Raw genomic sequence first — 27973 nt, 5'->3', positions numbered from 1 at the left:
ACATTTTTGTAAACAAATATATTAAGTTATAATTATTTTAAAAAAAAATTATTTTTTTAAATTTAGTTTAACATGAAAAAGTCTATTTAAGACCAAATAGAGTTTATGTACAATTAAACTATAATAGAACAATTAATCACTGTCATCATTGGGAGGGTTTAGTGGCTTGTGGCTCTCTTCATCTGAACCATATGGCATATCTTCTTCAGAGTCATTAACCATTGAGAATGCAGGATTATCTTTTGTTATTGAAGACTCTAAAAATTGTCCAATAAAAAACAAATTAGTTTTTTGCGTATATATTTATTTACTACTTATTATTAAAATAATATAACATTTACCAAATCCTGGTTTTTTTGTTGGAGAGTAAACCGCAGCTAAAGTAAACACATAGAAATTACATATCCCATAAAAAGTCATAAATAATGCTGATGTCATATATTCTGTGTTCAAGTCAGCAGCAAATGAGTCTTCAATCAATCCAAGTCCATATTGCATATGTGTTATAGTTGAACATATTACAAGTGATATGACCATTGAAATAGTTACAAATTTCAGTCTAGCATCTATAAAAACAATACTATGTTAAATTATTTCAACTGTAAATTAATTTCTTTACTGTTTGAATACTGACCAAAATATGGCATTGAACGCAAATCACTATATGCTCTCAAAATCAAGCATACTAAATATACTATGTAAATAATTACAAAAATGCCTACACAGGTTTTGATATTCTATAAAAAATTAAATAAATTATTACATTATTATAACTTCAATAATTATTTTTAATTCCTTACGGTGTATGCGCTAGAATCAATCTCGTAACTGAATGCTGGATCATCAAATTCATTCATTCGACGGTATTTGGCCATAATAACACCACATATCCAAAATGGACCTACTAAAATTGCTTTTGGGAGATAAAATGCAATCGGTTTTCTTTCATTCTATTAAATTAATTTAACAATTATTATAAATTTACTAATTTGTAAAAAATAAAATGTCATACTTGGCGTAGTCCATGATATATACAAAGCCAAAAAAATAAAATTGCACAGATAAATGTTACTTGGAAGACACCATCTAACATTCCAATTAGTTGATTACTTGTAAGAAGCGTCAAAGGAAAAATTGGATCTAAAACATATATTATTAATCTACATTTAGATGTATCTATCAAATTTCTTTGAAATTATTTTTAATTTATGTACCATTGAATAATATTAACAGTGGCAATAAAACAACAGTCCATTTTTGTTCGTACGACCAATCTACCACTGGAAATTTCCTTAACGAATTCGCAAAGCAACACTAAAAGCAAGTTACATTTTTTATTGGTACATTTTGTACAGAATGTATTCATTAAGTAATTGTTAAAATTATACTTACAAGCACTCCAAAAGCACTGAGTAAATAAATAAGTCTGAACCATATTTCCATCTGAGTGTAACCAGGATTGTACGATTTGTACTGCACAACAATTTATTATAATTTAATATTATTATTTACTACCAATTTAAATTCTATTTATGCAAATATGTTATAATTTGAAAGCTTATACATCACTCACATAAAATATGACTTCTTTTACTTGGTACTTTTGATGAAACGTCTCTAGATTATAAAAATCTACCTCAAACATATAATGAGTATAGTGTATGTAACCAATATGAGCAATAGGCACTTGGCTACACATCTGTTGTTTACAAAGTAAATGTCTTGTCCTGTAAAATATTTAATATTATGTTTAACTGATATACATAGAAATATTATTTTAATATTCTCTGTCACCTGTTATTTTTAAATACTTTTACTATATCAGTGGTTTTATGTTGTGGAGTGATTCCCTTGATCGCCATGCTGATCTTGAAACTTTTATCATAAGTCTCATCTGTTAAAATTAAAATACAATTAGAAGTAACTAAATTACTTTTTTATACTGTAAAATCTATAAAATATATTGAATATATACCTATTATTAGAGTCAAAAAGTGTTTTTAAGTTAAAGAAGTGGAGTTAGTTGTTTTATATTATTTTTAATCTATATTATGTAAATATAAATTAAGCAGCACATATATACAAGTTGATACCTACTTGAAATACATAGGTACATTTGAAAAATTAGCAAATCGAATACAAAGAATTACCACCGAGACTACTAACAATTGAACTAGATGTTATACAAAGTAAACAATGTAAAACTGGTTAGAATTTGTTGACTATAAATTGAGTGAAACTAAAAGGTTATTATTCGGCTTTCAGACATACGAATAAATATATAAATAATTAAAGTACACTATGTGCAGAAAAAAATAAAATAATCCTTGTATAATTATTATTACCTACACAACACAACTTGCAGATACAATATGTCACACTCAGAAGGATGTTACGTTGTTTGTCAAGGTTTTTCTAAAAATTGTTTAAATGGCTTAGGTATATGCTATAAACTATAATAAAATAAGTAAGTAGGTAAATACCGTCTTTATTGTTCGTCTGCACGACTGCGATTAACCACAATCGTTGGTTGTACACTGACAGACTAGGAGTTTTCATGACGAATGGGCCCTGTGGCAACGATCCATTCGTGTTTTTCAATATTTCGACTCCGCTTATCTTACTCGTCACTGTGATTGGAGGTCCTGAAACGAATTTTTGTTTTCCGAGAAAAATCTAGTACGGTTCTTAAACATCATAGGTAAGTAGATATAAATAGATATAATTATCGTTGATTTAGAAGGTTCGTTGGTTGTATCTATGACGCGTAGTCAATTAGAATGATATAGGTAGTTAGAATGCCAAAGTTTGAATAATTAAATGATTAGAATATTTACGTAGAATACAAGTATAAATATAAATACGTATAAATGTATAATCGCATTCCTTATTAAAAGTATTTTAAATTTTTTCCATTTTAACAACTCGTTCGCGAAATTTACTAAATTTGGTCTTACCGAGAACGTGCGCGGAATTTAATTAGATATTTTTATTTCTATCTATGTATTAATTTGTTAGCTTAAGAAAATTAAACTAAGCATTTTGTATACAATTTAATTAGATGCTATTAAATTATTATTTATGTAAAAATATTTAAACTTTTTTCTTTTTTTTTCTTTTTTTTTCTTTTTTTTTTTTTTTAAAGGAATAATGTATATTTAAATTTAAATAATAAAATGTACAGGTATTAACCAACTCGTTAAATGATATATTATTGTAAAATGCATATTTTTATAACTTCTATTAGTCTTAGACTCAGCTATTTAAATAAATATTTAATTGTACATTAATATAAGGCGTCTAACCTGTCAAACCGATGAATAACACTAGTCCCATGGCCGTCAACAGGACGATAAAAACCATTACGAATTCCCGTTTATTCATTGAATACAAACGCATATGTACTGATCTGAAAACGTAAAAATATTATTTAGTTAATAGTGATAATAATGTTTATTCCACTTTAGTGTATATTTACAACCATATTATAAAATATAAACTTTATTATACTAATACGTTATACATATAAATGTATAACAAACATGTATCAAAATAAATGTATATCTAATATCTATCTAAAGTTTATATCATACGTATTGCAATTTTTGAATTACCGTTCGCATCGATCGTGGTGGTAGGCTGGAGAGATGTATCGATTGAAATCGCTGAACAGGTCATTGAATTGAGATACTAGATTTCTGATCATAGTCAAACAACTGCCAGTTGGGAAGTTGTAGCTGGTTTCAGAGCCTTCGATGGAATTCATATTTTAACCGTCTAGCCTATTATAGGTACATTACCAATTATTATAACAATAATAAAATTTGTTCATGGCTGTGAATTTGATGAACTATACAACCTTAACGCGTTTAAAATCCCTAAAAATAAAATCTGTAAAAAAATTACCAAAAACTACAAAATTAATATTTTAAAATTGAATTTTATGTTAAACCATTCAAAGTTTCTGAACAAAAATCTACATTTTACAATAAACTAAAAAACATGCATCGTTTCAAATTCACAGCTTTAAGAATCATATTTATATGTACATTTAACGATCATAGATTGAAATTTCGGTATACGTAGTTTAGTACCTACTTGCAGCTATATATATTATGTATATCATTAAAACACAATATAAAGTCATTACTGATGAAACATTTTTCCAAATGTGATATGTGATTAATTATATTATTGGATGAAATATACATATAAATACTTGGTACATAACTTAAATACAATATTATAATAGTTATACCCGGTGGTTCCGAGTAGATTTCCGATTTCAACAAACTAAACGCGCACCATCACTCGTTCGATCTATTTTACTGATCTACACTGTTGTTTATCTTGATTCCATAGGCATTTTTATATGTTTATTCTAATCGTACGTTCACCGTTTTACACATGCGTCCGATTTTCATGCGTAAATACACTATTCGCTCAAATGTCTTGTGTGTGTGACAACAGCTGTTATTGATCCAACCCTCCGTATACAACCCTTCCCCTCTCCGCTGTTCAACACAGTCCCCGTTATCAAGAATGTCATTTATTGTAGAATAAATATTTACATGCAGACGAATGTATATTTAAATTACATTATATTATATCGTTTATAAATAGGTACCATGGGTAGGTATATGATCGATATCGGTGTAAAACAAAAATATATCTATAGCAGAATAGATAATACGTATTATACCTTTACCTATAGCAGTTATGACTTATGAGTTATGATAGTATAACATACAATTTTTCTATTTATTAAATTACAATTATAATAAAGAAAATGACAGCAAGGAAACAAAAAAGAAAACGGATTAAACTTGAAGTGATTCAAATATTTTAAGTAATGAGTTAAATAATAAATTTAATTAACAATAGAATTCTTTGATATTATATGAAAAATCATTTAATTTATTTAACGGTATTATGTTATTATTTATAACTTTCATAACTTACTTTAAACCATTTTGTTTTTTTTTTCATTTATAGTTCATTATCCATATTTTTAACTCGAATCAAAAACTACAGTACCTACTCAAATCTGCAAGATGTATGTCCTATAAGTAATAAAAATACCACATACTTAAACAGTGGCGTCCTAAGTATACACTTTGAACATAGTAGCATTATTATAGCAATATTGTTATAACTACCTACATTTGATTTCTTTAAATGCCAAAGTGCCTATGATAAGTAGACAGGAACAACTATAGTAATGGATTGGAAATATAAATGCGAAGAAAGTATAATCTTTAGTAGTAAAGTTAAAGAGGTTGTTTATGTATTGATGACTTGGTATAAATCATTAAATACGTAAATTTTAAACTTTGATACACTACATCATTATAAATTTATATTTTATACTGTAATTTGAGCTCATATTATAAATAGTTAATGGTATCATTGATAATTTAAACATTTCTTGGTTTGGTAAATATAATTGTTTTATAAACTAGGTACGCAATTAAAACGCCGAACAGTGTTGTTATTAAATAGGTACGTTATTACTTATTAGACTATACTGTCTATATTAGGTAGTGTTGTATAGGTATTTTTGATAGTAAATGAATATTATACGAACTTCCAATATTTTTCGAAATAACAAACTCATAAAAAACGGATAGCATTTAAAAAAAGAAAACATTAGAAATATGTTATATGTAATATGATTTATTTTAATTTTTGGTACAAAAAAATCGTCTATGCTCTAAGGTAATAATTAATAAATAGGTTTTTAATTTTTATAAAAATAATCTTCAGTTGAAAGTCTCATATTCAAAGAATATAAAATAAATACCTATTATAAAAGTTACTTAATTTGTTGTTGTTTATTTAAGAACCTATAGAGTGATATAAATGTGCATTGTTCAAATAAAAAATATATTTACATGGGACATTTTAGGCAAAACTATATGTATTGTTTTAGTAAAAATATAACAATATTATGTACTTTATGTGATGTTTAAGTGTAGGTATATTAAATTACTCAAATAACATTCTTTGTTTTCTACTTCTGTATGTACATTACAGAATACAGAGTGCAGACTATAATACGAATTGTTTTATCCACGTAATAACCTCGTTAGTGATTTTGTGATAAAGTACAGATCGTCCATCTTCTGGTCCAAACTCGGCAAAACTCATCAGATGATAGTTACATACAACTATAGCGGATATGCAATTTTTCTATAAAAAAATTTAAAAAAATAATATTTTATATTCTTTAAGTACAGAGTAATTTACTTATATGTTCCATTGCTTCCACGCCCCCTTTTTCCTTTAATGATGAATTTATTTAAATTATGATTTTTGAAAGACTTTATTTTATACCTACTGAATAGATTTAGTCAATAGATCAATTGTTTTCTTACACGAGTAGGTATACTTAATATATGTGATTTAAGGAAGTATCATCACTTAACATAAACTTTATTTTTTTACTCAAGTATACCACTGTTTAATAATAAATTATTGTGAATAATTAAGGGATAAAAAGATAATTTTTTGAAAATTTTGAAGAATACAAATTAAAATTTAAACTTTTAACATTTCTAATAAGCAATATTTAAACTTTTACTCTCAATCTTCGATCTTAAAAACTTTTTATAGGTTAGTTGCTCACTAGCCATCACTTTTGTTAAAATAAAACGTAGTTATTTGACTAGATTCGTTTTATAGTTGGTCATTATTATTATTATTTTAAACGGTTGTGATGGATTGTAGGGAGGATACTTGCAGTACTAATTAATATAATAATAATATATTGTTATGTCTGGCTTAACGAATATTAGAGTGCATTCTTATATAAACAAAAGTATTCCAATTACACTCAACCTTATGTCAACCATTCCATAAAATTTAAAAATATTTGTGAGTACACAATTATTCGAGAATAGGATTTTTTGAATACAAGTGAAATTTGACGTTGCTTCGGATGGTTAAGTATAGGTAGGTACTACTATATTAGCGCAAGTAAATGGATATCTGTGTTATATCACTCAGATATTTTAACTTAACATGTTCAGAGGAGCTATTTGTGGGGCTCCGAAAAAAGTCAGTTTTTATGATAATCGAATTTATTGAATCATTTGTGACTATACTGCATCGAAAAGCACTAGGTAGGTAGGGTAGGTTAGGACGGTTAGGTTAGTGGCTTGCAAAGTGAATCAATGAAAAAGTCTCTGGCTCGGAAACAAAGTTTATTGTTTGCGCATCATTAGTCTCCATAGGTAAAAAAAAAAAACGGTTAGTGAAACGTGTATACCATCACAATTCATAAACTATAACTGATTTCGTATTTGGTCAAATCTTTTATGTCAAAACAGAAAAAAATCACATACTCAATCAAGACATCAATAAATAATCAATAATTATAGGTACCAGTATATACATATGTACTAGTCCAGCAGTTATAATTTGAAGAAAATACTATTCCTGTATAATACCATTCTTAAATTATTCCATTATGTGGAAATAACATTCCATATAAAAGACAATTCTAATATTCTTTCCTGTTAAATAGGTATATGTTATTGATTTAAAGAATTCCTCAGAACACCTTAGATAAAGTTGCTACCTCATAACTCTTGTTTGTCACTATTACAAATTACAAAACTTCTCAATAGTTTATATTAATGATATGACACTTCAACAAGGATCAACAATTTTTTATTTACTGACGACACCTTATTTTACACCTCATGCAACTCTAATACAGTGTCAACAAACAGAAAACTTCACGAGACCATAGTACTTACCATGATTGGAAAATAATCATAACCCTGTCAAAAACATCTACAATTTTATTTTATCTATACGACTATACCTATATTGTAAAGTGTAATGAAAAATGAAAAAATACGTTTTCGTCATCTCAAACATACAATTTTGATAATAATAGGTATTATCTGTTTAAAAAAGGTGTATTTCAACCACACTATAGATATAATTATTTAGTTTCGTCCCTATATTTAAATGTTAGTTATATTTATTATTTACATACTTTATATCAGTGAGCTATTATTTCCACACTATTGTATACTTACGCCCTACATATAAGGTACCTTCTATACCAAGTATAGTGGTTGAATAATCAACAGTAGTTTTTATTTCGTATTATCTACTCACCATAGCTATGGACTATATGACTAAAGTACGAGTAAATACAATAAGTTTGTTAATATGTTGTTATGATATATTGATACTCCCAAAGTTACAGAACGTTAAGTATAATTTATAATACGTATTTATATCTATACGGCTGTACATTATGTATAATTTATCGATTGTACGAACCTTTATAATTTTATTAATCGGACAGGTCGAGGAATTTGAATAATGGCAATACACATACGGACATGGGATCTGGTTCATCAATAAATACTCGTAAAAAAAATTGCCCTCATACGTTGAGTGTTTGGTTAGAAACCAATAAGAAGCCTCGCAATTTTCGTCCACTGGTTCGATTGCATTGTATTTTAACCGTCGATAGTCGATGAATAATGTATTACGGAACTCGGGAATCACCTAGAAGTATAATAACTACAATAATCTTATTTAAGTAGACCAATATCTCTATGTCTAATATATCTATAAGCATTATACGTACAATTAATGCGTAAATATAAATTATTATTAATATGCCTAATGTAGACTATAGTTAAATAATTCATATATATAGTGTAAGTACGTACTACCTACCTATATATTTCAAATAACTAAACATTATATTCACCTCCCCTGCTCTGCCTGGAAAAATTAAAATTAAAATTAAAGAATGAACATTCCTCACAAGCTGGGTAGGTCATAGTTTAGGACACAACTACATTATATGCACAGGGACGGGTGTAATATTATTGACTGTAATAATACATTTTATGTATATAAACACAATTAATGACAGGACATCGATGCTGTTGCAGGATAATGATGTACCTATATATCATATCGTTTCGCTTCATTCAACTTCATGTAATCCTGCAGTATAGTGTTGTAATATTATTCGTAAAATTGAAAACAATATAATATTATACCAAATATATCATTATTATAATATACAATATGCTCAGTAAAAAATAATATTAAGTAATTTACAAACATGTTATTTTGTTATCGAGAGAATATTAAAAAAAAAGTTAAAATTTATAATACTCCTTATTATATATGAACAAATCGTACGATGTAATGATGTATCAATATTATTTTATAAATGTCAATGATAGTACCTATAATAAATATTGTAGTCTTTCAGGGGAAAGTTAAATTTTGCCTAGATTCACCCTGGAGCACAACCAATGTAAATGAAATCTTGTTGATATTACTACATATATATTACCTATATAAAGATGCTTCTTTCAAAAATAAAAAATAAAAATTTAAATAAAAAGATTTTTATGGAAACCCATATATTTGTAGACTTATATGATCGCAAATTAGATATTGACATAAATAACATCAAATATATATTTTTAATACAATATGCAAAATGGTAAGTACCATATAAATATTGATATTTTTACTCACTTTGATTAACACAAATACAACCAACGGATTTGGGTGGAACACTGCTTTTATTCCTAAACTTATTTGATGTCTAGACGAATCATGCAGATGACTTGTACTGATATATCCTGCTATTACTTTGTATGGATTTTGAATTGATACATTCATAAAGCTTTTTAGTGTATACGAAAAATAATTGATTTTTTTTTAATCATAATATATCAATGGTCCATTATATTATAAATTATAATTATTTACCTGTCCTATTTAACTAAATAACTAAATCATAATCATAATAATAATAAAAAGAAAAAGAGAATATAGGTATGTATACATCAAAGTGATAGTTTTAAAAAGTTCAAAAAATATATATAATACATATATTACTAGTGTGTAGTGATTGGTGTAGAGTGAGTCAAACACCAACTTGCTGCCACTAAAACACAAGGACTATAATTCCATGGAACCATTAAAATACCCTGTAAATAAAACAAAATACAATCAACCGATGTTACCACATTGATTAATTATATTAAATAAAAATAATAAAGATTATATTTTATATTATATTTAATCATACTATGTATGGATGTTCTCCATTAAATGATGGGAAATCAAATATCTCTTTGTGGTTCATTTTATTTATATAGAATCTATTTTATTATAATATTATAATCTAATATTATTAGCTTGAAATATCTAATTCAAAAGCATAAAGCTACCATGTTTAATTCAAAAAATGTTGCCTAGCAATAAAATTCATGTTTCAATAACTATACTTAAGCATATTATAGTTTTATAATTTTCTGTAAGTACTAACTATTATAGAATTGGTTATGAGAGTTGACCCATGCTGTACATTAATGTACATAAATATCGTAAAACAGAAATATTAGGTTTATAGTGTAGTATTATATTAAATAATAATATATAAATCAAAAACATCATTGCGTAGAGTAAAAGTCCTCACGAGTAATGTTTTTAATGTTTAAAATAAAATAATAATTGACATCGTTATTTAACGTTAACATATACGTAATTTTGTTTAAATTAGAATTTATACAAATAAATAAATAAAAAAAAATTGCACCTATTTATTTTTAATAATTTTATATTGATATAAGAACAATTTTATGTGGGATATTGTATTAAATTTTTAAGAATTTTGACTTAAATAGCGAATATTTTTTTAACCAATTTATAAAAAAAAAAATTAAAGAAATAATTTCTCATGTCAATACATTTTAGAGTTAAACCATTTTTAAAATTATATCATGTATATAAAATTATGATATAAACTTTTGTGAAGCAAAACGTAGAAATTAAAAATAATAATTATATAATACTAAAGCATAAAATTTTGTATTAAATTTTCAAACTTTCAGCATGGAGTGACAAAATAAACACTTTGATTATTTTAATACCTAGTTTACCATTGAAGGCTGTTAGAACTAATAAATTATTTTCATCTGGATATTTATAAAACACCTAATCACATCAAATAAAACTTGATATATAATTTATCAATAAAAAAAGTTGTTGGTTAACTATTAAACATATAATTAGTAATTACTAATTAGTATATAAAATATATAGGTACATAATATACATATATAAACACAAACACGAAGTTACGTAATTTTTACGGTTACCGATTGAAAACCAAATGTAGATGTTTTTGTGAATAAGCTCAAAAGAGATGACGAGCGAAAATCTTACGTTTTAATTGTTATATACCATACTTATATTTCTATACATAGAACATGCTCGCTTTATATATATATGCATATATCGATGTATCGTAAATGATGGAGTAATGTAGTTTTTATATTATTGTAACACGGGTCCGTCATATTATTTATTTTTATTTTTAAAGTTTTCTTGACATTAATCATCTAAACGTAGGTAGTTTACAATTATGTTACACACAACAATTTATACAATCATGCAAGATAAATTGTATTCAAAATAATAGAAAAGTTAAATTAGCTAATTTAAAACGTCGTTGGGACCAGTGGTGTAATTACGATTTTGTTCTGGGGAAGGGGTGATATATAATTAATATTCCAGATTTTGAAATCACCAAACCGGAACATCATATTGAATTATATGATATGGAAATAGGAAGTAAGGATAATCTTTTTTTAAAGCTCTGGGGATCTATCCCCAATATTCTCCCCTCCCCCGTGTTTACGCCCACGGTTGGGATACTTACGTTGGAGTTCTGCGTCTGTTAGGACGAACATTCAGTCTGAATTGTTGTGGACGGCCATATTATAATATGCATGTATTTTTTATGAAGACAGTAAAAAAAAAAACTTTAAATCACTCGAATTTGCAGTGCAGATATAACTAGGCATCGGCGGATTTGTGTTGAAACAATTGTTTCAAATTGTTTTTTTTTTCAATTCATTTGGCTGTATAAAATTTCAACGTAAATTAAGTTATATTGCATGTTTAAACCACGAAACTATAGATATTATACATATAATAATAATAATAGTAATAATAATACAAGGTAATAGGTATATTATAGACATATGGGTACCAGGTATACGTGCACGCACCTGGAGATAGATTATTATACCTAGGTATCTACAGTAAATATATTGTTATGAGCGTTCCACTCGGTTCAACACCTGCCGCGCGCATGGTGGTACCTAGGTAGTGATCGTCAGACAGACAGCAGACTGTAGTAATAATATTATACCTAGCTACTAGCTAGTCGCAGTCGCGCGGCAGACCGTTTATATGGCACATGCGTGTTCGCAGTAATAATCGCAATACCGCCTTCGTCGTCGTAATAATATAATATCGTTTGAAAAATTTGTCAATAATTTTGCCATAAATATGATCTACGGTTAATCATAACACGTCATGTTCGATATTTGATACAAAATTCATAGTTAATATGACTTGACGCGAATGTAGTGCGTATTCGTGTGAGTGTGTTTTGTTTTTTTGACGTGCGTGTGCCGTTGCAACCGCGCCTCTTTAACGTTTTAATATTATCATAATATTCAGGTATATTGTATAAAATATGCCTTTGTTCAACCGGAAAACCGTGCAAAAGATCAAGGACGACCCGGCCGCGGTGCAAAACAAGCACAACGAACACGATGATCAAGTGAAACAAAATTTGGTGTTCCACTGCCAACAGGCCCATGGAAGTCCGACGGGACTGGTGTCGAACTTCTCCAACGTCCGTGAACTGTACCAGAGAGTTGCCGACTGTTATGACTTTCCTTCGGACGAAGTAAGTTCAATACCAACCTACCTGATTATCACGTCAATTAAACGTTAATTCTACACGTGCATCATCATTAAGTTGTAATTTTTTAACTATCGGTCAGGAATACATTGTTGTTATTTTGATTTTGTCGTCTCGTTGGCGCACACCACATATTCAGCATATAATTTTTTACACGTAGTACGTATATATAATTTTTTTTTTTTAAAATTGGCGTTTATGAGTTTCCGGACCGGAAGACAGCTGTATGTGCTATACTTCCAACGCGATGGTGGAGAGAACAAATACCGTTCCGGTTAAAGGGACACCGGAATCATTGGCCATAACGCGTAATCCCCAGCTATACACTACAACAGTATAAACATAAACAATATATAGTGAATGCAATTTTTGCCGACTGGAAAACGCTGAGAGATTTAAGAATTTAAAATAGCTTTTCGTCACACTTTTATCATTTTTATGCGTCATCAATATAATATATATTATACACACTATAACTGACTCACTGACTTTACTTATTAGTTTACATAGCAAAGTAATCTTCATAATTTTGTTTCAAAATTAATAGGTGTTGTAAAAATAGTATTCATTATACTAAATAATATTGAATACATGACAATGGACTGCACGAGATAAGGCAGCTTTAAAATTTTTTTTTCTGTTTTCCAAAAAACTGAATTTTAATGTTTTATACTTCAAACTTTAAAAAAAAAAAATGCTTGAGTTTTATATAATTATGAAAACTTAAAAATGTATTATAATATCGAACAAAATTGTATTTGCGGAACTTCGCATTACGATTTCAATTAAATATATTTTGATACTTAATAAATAAAAATCGACATTAAAATTATAAGCTATATTATTACTTATTGTTAAGATTCAAATTTAAATACCCTAGAAGTTACCAAAAAATGCTCAAAAATGTAACCAATAATTTCCTTAAAAAATAACCAAAAGTTTTATATGTTCATACAATTATGCAGACAATAGAAAACATTGGTTTAACTTCCGGCATTTTTATTTTTATTTTTATCGTAACAATAATGAATATACATAAATAAAATATCAAATACAAAGGTAGGGCTGTATCTAGTGGGGGGGGGGGGGAACTTGGGGCACTTGTCCCGGAGTCTTGGACGGGGGGGCACCAAATTACCAAATATAAGAGGATATATTAAAAGTTTTTATTCATTATATAATGAGTATAAATATATAAATTACAATTTTCATTTTTTCTTCAATAGAGTAACTAGTAGATAAATATAATAGTGGCAAAATTAAGGAGGGCTGAATATGAAAGGGCGCTAATTTTATACTTTGCTCCAAGTAAAAAATATGCTAGATTCGGCCGTGCATAATATAATAAATAAACCGTAGATAGTTATCCTGTAAATAAATGTAACCACGATGTATTTCCAACTTTCCAATTAGTTGTTTTTTCAGTATTTGTTTAAGTCCGGGTAAGACACATCCAATAATCGTTGAATATAGATAAAGACGTTATTACATTGATTTATAGTAGAATAGAAATCGACATTTGGTATGGATAAAAAATACCTAAAACTATTAAAGTAAAACTATTTTGAAAACAATATATTATCTTAACAAAATATTTTGAATTTCTTAATTTACACTAAAAGCTTATGTAATGTTTTAATATATACACTAAAATTTATAAAATGATAAAAAATATTTGAAAAATAGAAAAAAATTAAAAAAACAAAAAAAAAATACAGAATATAAGTTTCATTTTTAAAGACTTTGTTGCATAAAACAAATTATGTACCAACTTAGAAAACTCAAAAAATAATTCACTTTGCATTTTAATCCAAGTCTTATGTATTATGACTATTTTAATTTTAACTATTGTTCAAGTATCATAAAAACTAACCAATTCATTTCTAAACAAGTATAAAATAATATTATTAATACTTGTCTAGAAATCGAGTTCTAAAATAATTAACAATGATAGTTTATATTAATATATTCTAAAAGTTGCGTGACTGCGTACCTTATTTGTAAAAGTCAATATAAATCTTCAAATTTCTTTCTATGTCTATATCTACCTGTAATTTATTTTTTTGCTTTGCTCTTTAATCTCTTTACTGTAAACATTCTCTCCGTGTTAATGATGCTACTGTCAAACAAGATAAGGTGTTGTTGAATTCTAGGTCGAGTTTGTAAATATTTTCAAGGCGTAGAAAGTTATAAAAAAATGTGTTTATTGTTGAATATATGTTGATTTATGCAGTATTTATTGCCACATAAATATAATTGTTTAAAGATTATGCAACACAAAGCTCATGACTTCATTAAGACATGATAATTTAAGAAAAACATTTTAATAAGTATAGTATTTTATTGACTGTAATTAAGAATAATTTATATATGTAGAATCTAAATATGCATTCAATATTCATCGAACTACAAATTAGTGTTTTCAATCGTAGAAACATGAATCATATACACTTAATTCTAAATAACTAATGAAACATATTTGTTTTTAAAGATGTACAAAAAAACAGAAATTGTAATAGTTTAATTTAATACTATATGAGCACAAAGATATACAGAATATCAAAATATATATGATCATGATTATATTTATATACAAAAATAAATACATTAGATACAATTCAGCAGTATCAATTATTTATATTTACAAATGTTTACAGTTGTAATAAAACAATACTGAACAACTGTCATGAATTATTTTATTTATTATGAATTACTCATGTAAATCAAACGTAAATATATTCAATTACCCTCTTAAAAGTTATAACGTGATTTTTTCGCATATTTTTTTTTAACAATTTATTTGAGTTGTTATAACTAATCATCTTTTATATTGTCAATAACTCACATGAATAAAGTCATACTGTGAATAAGTTTTCAAGCGTACTATATAGCATTTATTATAGTCATAGGTTTGAAATTAATGATATAGTAATCAACTTGTATTTGATACGATTTCATTTATACTGAAACAAAGTATTTTATTTATAATTTGAGTTTGGATTAAGAAGTTAAATAAATAAATTATAAATGAATATAAATATTATATTGTATAGATATATATAAAATATTATTACATTGCAAATGATTTATGAAAGACAAATATAGCTCTTTAGTGAAGCCACCAATGCATAAATAACCATAGATAAAAAAAAAAAATTTAAGTGACAAAACATTTTGTTATTGTTCAATAATAACATTAAAAATGTTCATTAGACGTTTACCGATACGACATATTTTGAAATGTTAAATTACGTTCTATAAAACAAATTCTCAAGATTGTATTCCATACTTGATAAATCAAAATCTGTTAGAAGGAAGGTTATATTAGGTTAGATGAATCTGAGTATTATACAGTTAATGTTTTGTTTAAGATATCTTACTTTTTTTTATAGCTCACAATTATTATTTTTTAGCCTTAAGTTTATGTGTATTTAATTTATTACAACTTTTAGTACTTTATCTTGAAGTATTTTAAGTAATTTACGTTAATCATGATAAATTAATTATAATTATTATTATGAAATCTAATTGATTTTTATTATTTACGCTTTAGATTTTTAACAAATCTATAAGTTAGTAAAGGTTTAAGAACTTAAAATACATAATAAATAAATGATTAGCATACATAAATAATGAAAATATTGAAAACAAACAAATATAGAAGCCTAAGATTAAGATTTTCTAATATATGGTAATCACTAAGGCTAATAATCTAAGAGATTAGGTTCTGAATTAGTTAAATGTATTATTCTTTGAACAGGATCATTACATAAATAATTAGTTGATGGTATTAAAAGACACGAAATGTGACTCTATTTAATAGACGACTAGCATATATCATATTTTTGATCAAATTTTTAATACATTTTATGTTCAATGCTTTCCTATTTCTTTCTAACATATATGTATAGGCTATAGGTTTTCAAAATTAAATTTTCATAAACAGGATTTTTGTGGTCATGAACGGAGTATTTAATTTTTAAAACATATCCAACAAAAGAAGGAAACTGTTTTTAGAAATTTTCAATTTTTTTTATGTTTTTTTATGACATAGATATTACTAATGAGATGTATAATGCTAAATGGCAAGGAGTTTGACCAAAGTTTGATACACTGTGATGGTTAAAACCAAAAGTACACAATACTTATAATATTTAGTTTATACATACTAACTAATTAAACAGTGAATCGCATTTTAAAGTTCAATTAAAATATTACTAGTACACCTATCAACTCACTATGCTACTAGCATTGTGTAAAATAAAATAAAAACAAAACTTTTAGTTTTAAAAATTAAAACCAATTTGCAAAAAAAAGTAGTCAAATATTTACAAATAAAGAATAGTAATTGAGTTGATGTATTTAAAAATTAATATCAAAAATGAGTAACCTATATTTTCTACCTTTAGTAAACATCATTACTGTTACAGAAATGACCTTTCTATACTAAACTAAAAAGAAAAAAAAACATTTGCTTTTTAAATATGAATTCAATTTAATCCGATATTACATTCATATTTTATAATTTATGTAAAGTCATAATTAAAAAATAAACAAACTTATATTACAGAATAAAATATAAAATTTAAATTTGTAATATAATAAGACTGCAGTTAAAATTTAGTTTGTAAATGAAAATCATTATAATTTAAATAAAATAATATGATGGTTACGTACGTACATAATAAAAGCAAGAAAAAAAATATAATTATGACAACGATTTTGTTTAAATAATTTAAATTGATTTGCCAATAATAAAATCTATGGTATTCTGATTTATTAGACACACTATTTATCAGAATTAAAAATAATAAAGGAATGTCATTTTGGGATCACCAGATACAACAATTAACGTTAATAGTACTTAAAACGAAATTTTCATACAAAACGGTTTGAGTTCGAGACTTTTATAATAATTAAAAATGAAGACTAAATGTATACTTCATAGGTTTTGAGTTTTAAAATGAATAGATTATAATTCTCTTTGTCAAAGCCTTTTTATAAGTCGTACTAAATAAGTTTGGGTTCTCTCTTTAAAAGAGTTTTATATATTATGAGTTATAAGTGTTATGACTATTTAAAAATATTTTATGGTCTATACTAATATATTAGTAATATTGAAGGATGTATTGTTTGAAAACCAAGTTGTTAAATGTTGAATTAATTTCAAAGCATCAACTTCTTTTTTATTAGGTTTAAGTATAATATAGATATAACTTTATTTTCGGATCAATAAGTTTAATTTATTAAAATATTTATTAATTAATATCAATCGTATATTTTATAGGATCATATATATGTTGTTTAAATTAAACATCATAAAAATATAATTTTAACAAATTAACATAACCATTAGGTATACTCAATGTATATTTGATACTCCTTATAAAGAACTATAAACTACCTACCAATTTGATTGTTGAATTTTTCAAAAGTACTGAAAACTATCCAGAGACATATTTAGATCTTTATCATCTTACGTTTAAAAAATAGCTCTTCATCATAACTTATAATATAGGGTTATATTTTCGTTACATAATATTATTCCCTATATTATGATAAAATTAAGTTTCTTTTTAGATAAATAGATATTAACAGGTTTTTTTTATTATCTATAATATATTTATAATAGTCCAAAATGATAAGTTTCTTTAATTTTTTTTACTACATTGGATCTAAATACACAACTGAAACTCATTTAACAAAATAATTTTATGTCGTGCTTTGAGATCATCAAGTGATGCAACGCCCAATTTAATCATATTTTTCCTGTATACGTTGAACAAAAGATAAGACTGCAGTAAACTACGTACATCACGCTAGCAAACTACACATTACTGTAACTTATCTGTTGACTGTTTCTACAGATCTACACTATTGGGTAATACATTTTTATCCAATTATATTAGAATTGAAAAACTAAAACCATTTATCATTTAAAATTTATACATTCTATACTCTATAGACTACACATTAAAAAAAAAAATATATTAATTTTAAATACAAATACATATGTTTACATAAAATTATTCCCTGCAACTATACACAATTGTTTACGTCTATTCCTTATTCATACATTATTATTATTATTATTATTATTATACCTAACTAGAAACTTTTATTTTTGACATTCAATGTTATAAGTTATAACTTACTAGATATTTATTATATTATAATATTATAGTTTTAGCTGTGTAAAAAATATAAATTTTAATTATTTGTATTATACGAAATAATTGTAAAGTGAGGATGGATATTTTAATATCTTACAAAATAATAGGTAATTAAAAAAAAATTATTAAACATGAAAAATAAGAATAATATATTATTTTCTAGATTTTTGCTGACACTTTCCAATTGTAGAACTGATATATTGATTTATATAATCACTTATTGATCTTTTATACCTTGTGTGAAGGTCAGTCTAACGTTCAATGTTTTTTTCAGAGAATATTGCAAGTGATATAAATATATAATATAATAAGTAGGTACACGAGAGAAAATATTAAATCTTGGACGGTTTTCAAAAATTGCTAGTGTATTTACATATTTTGAGAAGCTATTCTGTTATTAAGTCTTTTATAAAATATTAAAATTTTTATGTACAAATTTAAGTTGAAAATAACTACGAAAAATATCATTAAATACGCAATAATATGCATTAAAAGTTCTGTGTAAGGTCATATTGTTATGGAAAATCAGAATTTTATTTAAACATAATTTTTTTGTGTTACCACAAAATGTAAGTCCGTAAGTCTAGATACGTAATTACGTTTAATTTATTCTAAGTAAATATACCAATAAATTTGTGATACAGTTTAAACTAAACTTTATAGTCAATTTATCCATAAACTGTTTATGAAAAGTTTGTACGTATGTGACAAGTAGTAAAAACTTTAGCTATGTCACACATAATTTTGATTACACTTAAAAACTAAAACTCATTTTCAATAAATGTATAATATTATTTATGTAGAGGTACTTATGTTTAATATGAATATAAAGACAATATACTACATAGATAAATAATAACGTGGATGTTGTGCATTATATTTTATATTTTTATCATATTTAATTGAGAAATAAAAAGGAAATATTACACAATCTTTAATAATTATAAAACGCATATATATTTTGGAGGTTTTCTTTATTAAAGAACATTTTATTAAAGTTCAAATATAATAATAATATTCTATGAAGAAAGAATATCATCATATTCCAAAGATTAGTCTTTAATAAGGTATTTAAAGTAAAATGATTAATACAGTTAAACTTTTTTGTCAATAACATTATAATATACACGTAATGCCAAAATTCTATGATTTATATTATATTATTATAATCTAAACTCTAACAAAAATGTTAATACAACTATAAAATTAATAAACTAAACATTCTTATCATATTTATTCGCAATATTATAAAAATTATTATATAATGACAATCGATAATAAACTTTATTATAAAAATATATATTTAACTGAAAAGAGCTTATAAATAAGCCCATATATTTCCTAATGCTAGAACTACTAGCATAATAATTATTATGCCCTAAAAAGTGTGTTAATTTAATTCTAATTAAAATCGCTATATATTTTAATTCTAAACTTTCTCTAAAATATGTTGCCTAGTATAATTTATTAATACTATTTTATTAGATACAGTTTAATGACTACTATGTCCCATTATTATTATTAGTAATCATTAAAATTATTTATTTTGATTATCAAGCTTCAAATTTAAGTACAATTTTAAGCAATCATAACAATTTATACAATTATTATTTTTATTTATTTATTTATTTTTTTGTATTCAAATTAGAGTATATTTAGTTTAAATCTTTGCAGTATATGTATATAACATGTATATCGTACTTATATGTTAAAAAAAATGACCAACTAAACGAATTTATCAGTAAATGTTTGTTATTTATTTCTGAAAAATAGTTTTAAATAGTTATTTAAACTATTGACTGCAATATTTTTGGTGTTTATATGTCAATGTTTTCAGAAAAAATTCTTCTTTAGAATAACAAATAAAAAATGTAGTTGACACATAAAATACATTAATGCACCTAAAAAATACAAAAAAAAAAAAAAAAAAATTAGTTGTCTTGAAAACAGTATACATTCCAAAATTTGGTTAGAAATTTATCAAATTATTACTGCAAAAATGTAAGCTATAACAAATGCTTAATAAATAAACACAACTATATTGGCTAACAGAATGAGTATAGTTCGTTAAATATGAGATATGTACGGAATGTTTATCAAAAGGAATTCATTTTTCGTAATAATGTAAATATTACTACTCACCATAATGGAGTACACTCTATACCTATTGTTCAATATATGCAAACGCAAGTATATGAGCCATGCTGTATATCCATTGACATTTGCGGTCGCTAAAATGCTGTGATAAAGAAGTGTATCGAAGTGAATAAATAATATTAGATTTTTAGAAGATAGTAGGTAGTAGTTAAAAGCCCCGAATGAGAATTCTATATTATATTAATTAATAGAGCTAATATTATTAATAAGTAAGTACAGTGGTGTAACCAGGGGAGGTTGAATATTGTAACACCCCCTTTAATTTTTTTTAACTATTTTAATTTTTTTTTTTTTTTTATATAGTGCTTTTATTTTAAACATTACAGCACAACAATTACAAACTATTTTAATATTTTTAATTATTCACTAAATTAGCGATCAAAACAAAAAGACTATGGATAATGTAATGAAGTACAAATACTTTTAAATTATTGACAAAATAATTCTAATTAAAATGCATATTTTGATTGACCTTTTTTTTAATTCTTGATACGCCACTGAGTGAGTATAAAGCCCAGAAGCAAAAATGATATAAGTACGATGTGTCTAATATATATTAAAAAAAAAAAATTGATAAAAATTAGGTAATTTTACACTTACATTAAAAATATATACATAATTTATATCGTGTCTATACCGATCTACGTCCTAACGTACCAGCTATAAGACATTAATTTGAGAGCATGATAATCGTAATTTAACATTATATTATTATATAATTATACTATGCGTAACTATATGTATTATAGTTTTTCCATACGGTTATTTCAACATTTAACGCATGGGGTATCATTATAATTATTTTTTTATTGCAATTTAATTGAAAGGTGAATATAATAAATTATACCTTTGTTGAAAGTTATTTTCGTATTAATTATTTACCTACGAAACTTTGTATTAAATTTTTTTAATGGATGATCTACTATGTTTTATTCTATAAATTTGTTTAAAAAAGTTTTTAAATTGCTAGAATGATTTAATTTAATATTTATATTTACTATTTAGTATCTCTTATAATTATATTATTCTGTGTATAGTAAATGGTAATTTTTAAAACTGTTAGGACTGTCAGGTATGTAGGTACTCATATGAGATGTACAGTTGTATATCAGAAATTATTGGAATACGACAAATGTGTTCATTTAAAAAAATAAGTTTGGTTAAAAAAAATACAACTACATTTCAATGTAAGGGTATATCACATAAACTATGACTACAATATTGGACATGAGCTATCTATATAAAAAAAAAAATGAGATTATAAATAAATTTGTATAATGATTTCGTGTTTTGAATACAGCTACACAATATTATAGACCATGATGCACGGTTAGTGATTTTTAGAACCAGACCGATCATTATCAACATGTGCCGGATACTTTTGTACCGGTTAGGACCAGTAATAGTTAATTACCACATATATTAATTCTCATTTCAAAAATAATTCGACGTAATACTATAACACAGGACGGATCAGAGGATACCAATTGCCAATGAAAATCAAAATGTGTTCTTATATAGCACCGTTAAACATATATTGTGACCTAATTGTTAATACATAATGATGTACTTATACAATACATTATATCAAACAATAGTTCTGTGCAAAAAACCAATAGAATAGAACATTGTTTTAAAAAATTAGTATAAATATATCTAAAAATAAGATGATTTTTTTTTAACAATTAACACTCGTAATTATCTCGGAAAATATAAAGTTTTTGAAAATATAATATTTTTGCATAATTTGTAAGTAAAATAACATTTATTTTTGTAGAACCGGAAATCCTTTATAATACACGATAAAGGTGGCTAAAAATTATTCATTATAATTAAATTAACAAAAAATAATAAATAATAAAATGTAACTCAATTTTACAAATTAAATTGATATGAAACTGTATATATAAATTATAGTGGTGTTATTAAACCTACTCAATATTACTTCACAAAATATTATTTATTTATTTATTTTGTGAAGCATAATAATTTAATACCGTCAAAGAAAAAATATCAATCTGTTGTAAAATGTATTCAAAAAAAAATTCAAAGATAGGCAGACCTAACCTTTTTTATTTTTTTTTAAATCGACAATATACTTGCCATCCGGAACCGCCGTTAAGCAATATTTCGGGTGAGGCATACCTAACCAGATAAATCCAATAAGTATTACAGTACAACACAGGAATTTTCTTACCTTACACTGAATATTCTGTACAGAAATTGCTGCAACTTTTGTTTATAATATATCTTTAGTATATAATTTTCATTTTTAAACAAAAAATTGATAACTATTAAAATGTCAATTATGAGCATTATTATTATATAAGTATAATTGTATTTTTTATCATGTAAGTTAGATTTTATACTGCAGCTCTATGATATACACTTTAAGTTCTACTAATGCAGATATGTGAATTAACAAACACAATTTAAAGTAAGTACATTAATATAAAATGGAAAAAAGATATAAGTAACAATTATATAAGTATAGAAAAAATCTGAGTGGTATTTTAAATTACTAATTAATAAATGAAGAGCTACAAATGAGCTTTAAAAAATAATCACCCAGTAATAACTATGAGTTATTAATAAAAATTAGTTTAAATCCAAGCCTATTTAAGTTTGTGCGTATATCTATGTGTACATATAAACTCAATAATAAAATATTTACCACCCACACATACATATTACATATATTATAGTACATGCATAATAAAACTTAGATGTTTAAAAAATTTACCGAGGATAAATCTAATTGTCAGTTTAAAAAAATTATAAATTTATTAAGTACTTTAATTACGTAAAAATATCTATTTTATAAATATAATTTACTTTAATTTGAGATGATTTTTTTTCCTGACTTAATAGCTATAATAATATACATATTATCCTGAATGTTTAAAAGTAAATAGATACACGTCATCTTCAAAGATATTCTTTAGTATTAAAAAAGTTGAAGTGTCCTTCAATTGATTTCAAGGCTACGGAAAAAAAAAATGAATCGAATGCTAATTTAAAAACAAATAATTATAAATCGTTGGAAATATTTTAGTATTTTTTCAGTAAAAAAAATTTTAAGAATAACAATAATAAAATTGTACTATTACTCACCTAAATACGAGTATATAAATATAAAAAGTTTTATAAAATTTTTAAAATATTTTTTTTTTTATATTTAATCTTCTACATAAGAATAATGTATAAGTACGTATTTATTTCTTCTATTCTAAAATTAAATTCATTAAAAATGTTTTGATTTTTTTTTTTTAATGAGATGAACAATATTTTTTTACCGAGTAATACTATAATAATTAGGAATATTAATACATATAGGTAGTATGTAAAGTATATTTTCCCAAAGCGAAACAAAACTATGTTTTTAAATAGATTTGATCGAATAAAAAATCTTTATGCTTACGTGTATATTCCTATGCAAGGATAAACTTTAAATAAATACAATTTTTTCTGTACGTAAATAATAATTAACTAACCACCTAAGTAAAACAATAATAATATGATGAAGCGTAATAATACTCAAGTTTTTATAACTATATAAGTATCACAATGCATAGACGTTGGATAAATATATTTTTTGTTTTTTAATTATCATATAAATATCGATTAGATATACAGTTTCTTGTAGAACAATAATTATAACACAAACTGGATACCTGAATGTGCGGTAGCATCAAATTATGAAAATCAGATATCGAATACTGGTCAAAAAAACAAGAAGTTTCATATTTACATCTATATTCTATAGCAAACTGCACAGGACAGAAAGTATTTAATTTATATAATAGGTATTTTGGTCCAATCACTAAAATGTAAGCAACACCGTGTAATTATTTTACCATTGAGTAATTTCCGCGTTCTCTAGTGATAGTTATTATGTATTATAGGTTATACATCATCATGACTCTTATGGATAAGTACTAGTACAACTTTATAATAGTTATTAAATTAATATATTTTACAGTTTCAATCTGGTCCATTAGTTTTTAGTATCTTAATCCGGCCATTTATTATTACTTATATCCATTATACAATAATATTAATATCTGCAGTGTAAACATTATTTTGGAGGCCGTCGATTTGCGGTCGATCATGATTCATTACGTTGTACACTGTTAAATATAGTTGTAGCGTTAAGTCATCGACAATTATTTTTTATTACAAGATGCAACCAACGGAACAATATTTAACTGTTAATACTATGTATTTTCTTTGAAACTGTTCCATCAATGATCAATTCATTATTGCAGTGTAATGAAATACTTTTCATCATTTGTGACAAGCTATAACCATCGCAAATGAATCGAAACTGAAAGCAAAACTCATAAGCACATATTTTCAAGAAATATTTTACCCGATTAGATACTAGGTAGTGATTTTATAATGATAAAATAAAACAATCATATAAAATACGAAATTATAAGAAATAAAATAAGTATTATTATCGGTTAAAATTTAAGATTTTTATAAATTATATTTTATACTCCAAATTAATAAGCATTAATGTATCACAGATTTTAGTAATTGGTTGGAGACGTTGGACTTAATATTTATCAGGAATTTAATAACGGCCATACATGGTTATTAATTGACTTAGATTTTTAAGAAATGCACTTATTATTTAATATATATAATGTATAGATATTTGTGTAAAACAATATATCATGATATTTAAACTTCTGTTATAGATTCTGTTTTGTACTTTAAATACTCACAAAATGGACATGACAAAACTTCTGGGTAGTCAAATCGGTCTGGATGATTTTATTTTTGTACACCGTAAAGGTAATTTAAAAACCGATCAATTAACTGACTAGAATATGATGGTTATGCGTTATTATATTGTATAATTAACTATAGAAATTAAGCGATATTTAATATAATATTAAGTATTTACTACTTATATTGTTTTTGTTTATAAGGACGACCAAAAGAAATCGAAATCGCTAAGACAAACGAGGCACTTGGTCTAACAATCACAGACAATGGATCTGGATATTGTTTTATAAAACGTATTAAAGAAAATAGCATCATTGATAAAATTTCCTACATAAGTGTGAGTGTTTTCTAAGGAAAAATATTTTAAATAATGTAAATGTACATTTTTTTTTACTATATATATTTCATGTAACTACACATGATGTATCATTTTCTAACTATGGATGCACGATAACTTAAAAAAAGTTAAATTAAATTATTATTGTTTATATACCACTCTGTTTTAGAAAGGTTTATAGTATAAATTGATTGGTTTAAGAATGCCAACATAACATTATTTTACAGGTAGGTGATCATATTGAAAAAATAGACAATGAAACAATGGTAGGAAGAAGACACTACGAAGTGGCTAAGATATTAAAAGACATTCCAAAAGGAACTGTATTCACGCTGCGATTAATAGAGCCAATTAAAGCGGGATTTTGTATGTAACTTTTAAGTATTAGATTCGATAAGATTATCAAAACTAAATATTTCATTTATTAATTAATTACGTATTTATTTTTACATAAACAGCGAATATCGAACCGAGGAGTTCCAAACGAGGGAAGAATGCTTCGTATGGAAATGGTAAAGATACTTTACGATTCAAAGCTAATGGTGCAGCTCAAATTCAAAAAGAGGTAATACAATATTTCGCATGTATCTATTTAGACTAAGACTTGATCGTTAATAAAATAGGATTTTTTATTTTTTTTTTTTATATAGACTGACGAGTCCCAAAAGGGTATTGATAAAATCAATCAATTGCTGGAAAACTTGTTGGGAATTAGTGATTTCGAACTTGGTAATTTTTAATCGTATTATATAATAATATATTATAATTACTAAAACACGTGTTTACTTATTTTTCTTGTTGTTTTTTCTACTTACAGCCACACAAATATGGGAGAAAGGAGAAGATAAGCTGAATAGTATGGACTTTGCGGAGGCTATCGATGACTCTGATTTAGATGAATTAGGATTCACAGACGATTTCATCATTGAACTATGGGGTGTCATTACAGATGCTAGGGCAGGACGCTTGAAAAATTAACTAGAAACAATGTATTTAATCGCCTTCTAATGTGTTTTAATTTTATTTTGTATATTTATACTGATTATATATTTGAATAAAAATGTATTTATGAATGATTTCAAAGATTAGTGATTATATATTTATGTACTTTTTCGTGAAACTGAATTTTGATGCTTATATTAAAAAGTTAAATGATTAACATTATATTTGGCTTAATGTAAACATTTACACTATAGACACTTATAGTTTATAAGCCCTTCACAACACTTTTCAGTATTTTAATTTTGAATTTATTACAGAGTAAGATAGAACGCAGCTACAGTTTATCGTTCATTTTATATTTTAATATAAACTAGAGCGTGAACATATGAAGTGTGGAGTTTGTAGTAACTATAGTAACTACTTTATGGACACAGTTTGATTATAATATTTAGACATGAAGTACAATAAATGATTTGGGGGTACTGAAGTATTGTACACATATTAGTAAACTATTTTATAAACATAATAATTTATTTCAATAATAAATTGTATTATTATAATTTAAATTATAATAATTTTCCATTAATAATAAACGGTATTATCGTTGAAATATAATTTGTTACAGTAATTAAAGACTTTTATGGTAATATTAATTGCTAAATTAACTTGAGTTATGTATGAAAAAAAAATTATTTAGAACCCAGTTTCAAAAAAAAAAGTGGGAAGAGAGGGCAGTCTCAGACCTTTTAATATTTTTGTTGGCACTTAGCCAACAGATACAAAAAAAATGGGAAAAGGTCTTGGACATTAAAAAGCAAACAAAAGTCAAATAAAATAATTTGATTATTA

The 27973-nt window shown here is 25.2% G+C and overlaps 3 protein-coding genes across 6 annotated transcripts; 1 reads left to right on the top strand and 2 right to left on the bottom strand.

The window, feature by feature from the left end:
* Positions 1-25: 25 nt before the first annotated feature.
* On the bottom strand, positions 26-4436 carry LOC112596207 (transmembrane protein 181). Of its 4 annotated transcripts, none has more exons than XM_025341703.1 (13): positions 4259-4436; positions 3615-3782; positions 3306-3409; positions 2484-2645; positions 1795-1894; positions 1574-1727; positions 1393-1473; positions 1215-1314; positions 1013-1140; positions 801-950; positions 635-737; positions 342-566; positions 26-257 (listed from the first exon to the last, which is right to left on the bottom strand). In XM_025341703.1, the coding sequence occupies exons 2-13, from the start codon at positions 3764-3766 to the stop codon at positions 133-135; spliced, it is 1584 nt and encodes a 527-aa protein (XP_025197488.1). In that variant the 5' UTR covers positions 3767-3782; positions 4259-4436; the 3' UTR covers positions 26-132. The 4 variants fall into 4 exon arrangements, with proteins under 4 accessions (XP_025197488.1, XP_025197491.1, XP_025197489.1 ...); XM_025341706.1 differs by lacking the exon at positions 4259-4436 and adding an exon at positions 4095-4243; XM_025341704.1 differs by lacking the exon at positions 4259-4436 and adding an exon at positions 4099-4243.
* Positions 4437-5968: 1532 nt separating this feature from the next.
* On the bottom strand, positions 5969-9715 carry LOC112596210. Its single transcript, XM_025341708.1, has 3 exons — positions 9529-9715; positions 8302-8532; positions 5969-6192 (listed from the first exon to the last, which is right to left on the bottom strand). The coding sequence occupies exons 1-3, from the start codon at positions 9673-9675 to the stop codon at positions 6052-6054; spliced, it is 519 nt and encodes a 172-aa protein (XP_025197493.1). The 5' UTR covers positions 9676-9715; the 3' UTR covers positions 5969-6051.
* Positions 9716-12185: 2470 nt separating this feature from the next.
* LOC112596221 (PDZ domain-containing protein GIPC1) lies at positions 12186-27262 on the top strand. The gene is made up of 7 exons (XM_025341724.1): positions 12186-12763; positions 25815-25911; positions 26049-26182; positions 26410-26548; positions 26641-26747; positions 26833-26911; positions 27000-27262. The coding sequence occupies exons 1-7, from the start codon at positions 12548-12550 to the stop codon at positions 27158-27160; spliced, it is 933 nt and encodes a 310-aa protein (XP_025197509.1). The 5' UTR covers positions 12186-12547; the 3' UTR covers positions 27161-27262.
* Positions 27263-27973: the final 711 nt, after the last annotated feature.

This window comes from Melanaphis sacchari, unplaced genomic scaffold, assembly GCF_002803265.2.
Source record: "Melanaphis sacchari strain LSU unplaced genomic scaffold, SCAv2.0 Contig310_pilon_pilon, whole genome shotgun sequence".
Lineage (NCBI taxonomy): Eukaryota > Metazoa > Arthropoda > Insecta > Hemiptera > Aphididae > Melanaphis > Melanaphis sacchari.
The sequence above is the reverse complement of the archived record's forward strand: the minus strand, read 5'-3'. Positions and strand labels throughout refer to the sequence as shown.

What these genes read in the sequence shown, in the direction of transcription:
- LOC112596207 (XM_025341703.1), bottom strand. Translation starts at nt 3,766, where the DNA reads ATGAATTCCATCGAAGGCTCTGAAACCAGCTACAACTTCCCAACTGGC. An exon ending in CACCACGATCGATGCGAACG is followed by an intron (nt 3,410 to 3,614) that starts GTAATTCAAAAA and finishes TTACGTTTTCAG; the next exon opens with ATCAGTACATATGCGTTTGT. An exon ending in TCAGTGCTTTTGGAGTGCTT is followed by an intron (nt 1,315 to 1,392) that starts GTAAGTATAATT and finishes ACTTGCTTTTAG; the next exon opens with TGTTGCTTTGCGAATTCGTT.
- LOC112596210 (XM_025341708.1), bottom strand. Translation starts at nt 9,675, where the DNA reads ATGAATGTATCAATTCAAAATCCATACAAAGTAATAGCAGGATATATC. An exon ending in TTGTATTTGTGTTAATCAAA is followed by an intron (nt 8,533 to 9,528) that starts GTGAGTAAAAAT and finishes TTATACTTCTAG; the next exon opens with GTGATTCCCGAGTTCCGTAA. An exon ending in CGATTAATAAAATTATAAAG is followed by an intron (nt 6,193 to 8,301) that starts GTTCGTACAATC and finishes ATTTTTTTATAG; the next exon opens with AAAAATTGCATATCCGCTAT.
- LOC112596221 (XM_025341724.1), top strand. Translation starts at nt 12,548, where the DNA reads ATGCCTTTGTTCAACCGGAAAACCGTGCAAAAGATCAAGGACGACCCG. An exon ending in TATTTTTGTACACCGTAAAG is followed by an intron (nt 25,912 to 26,048) that starts GTAATTTAAAAA and finishes TTTGTTTATAAG; the next exon opens with GACGACCAAAAGAAATCGAA. An exon ending in AATTAGTGATTTCGAACTTG is followed by an intron (nt 26,912 to 26,999) that starts GTAATTTTTAAT and finishes TTCTACTTACAG; the next exon opens with CCACACAAATATGGGAGAAA.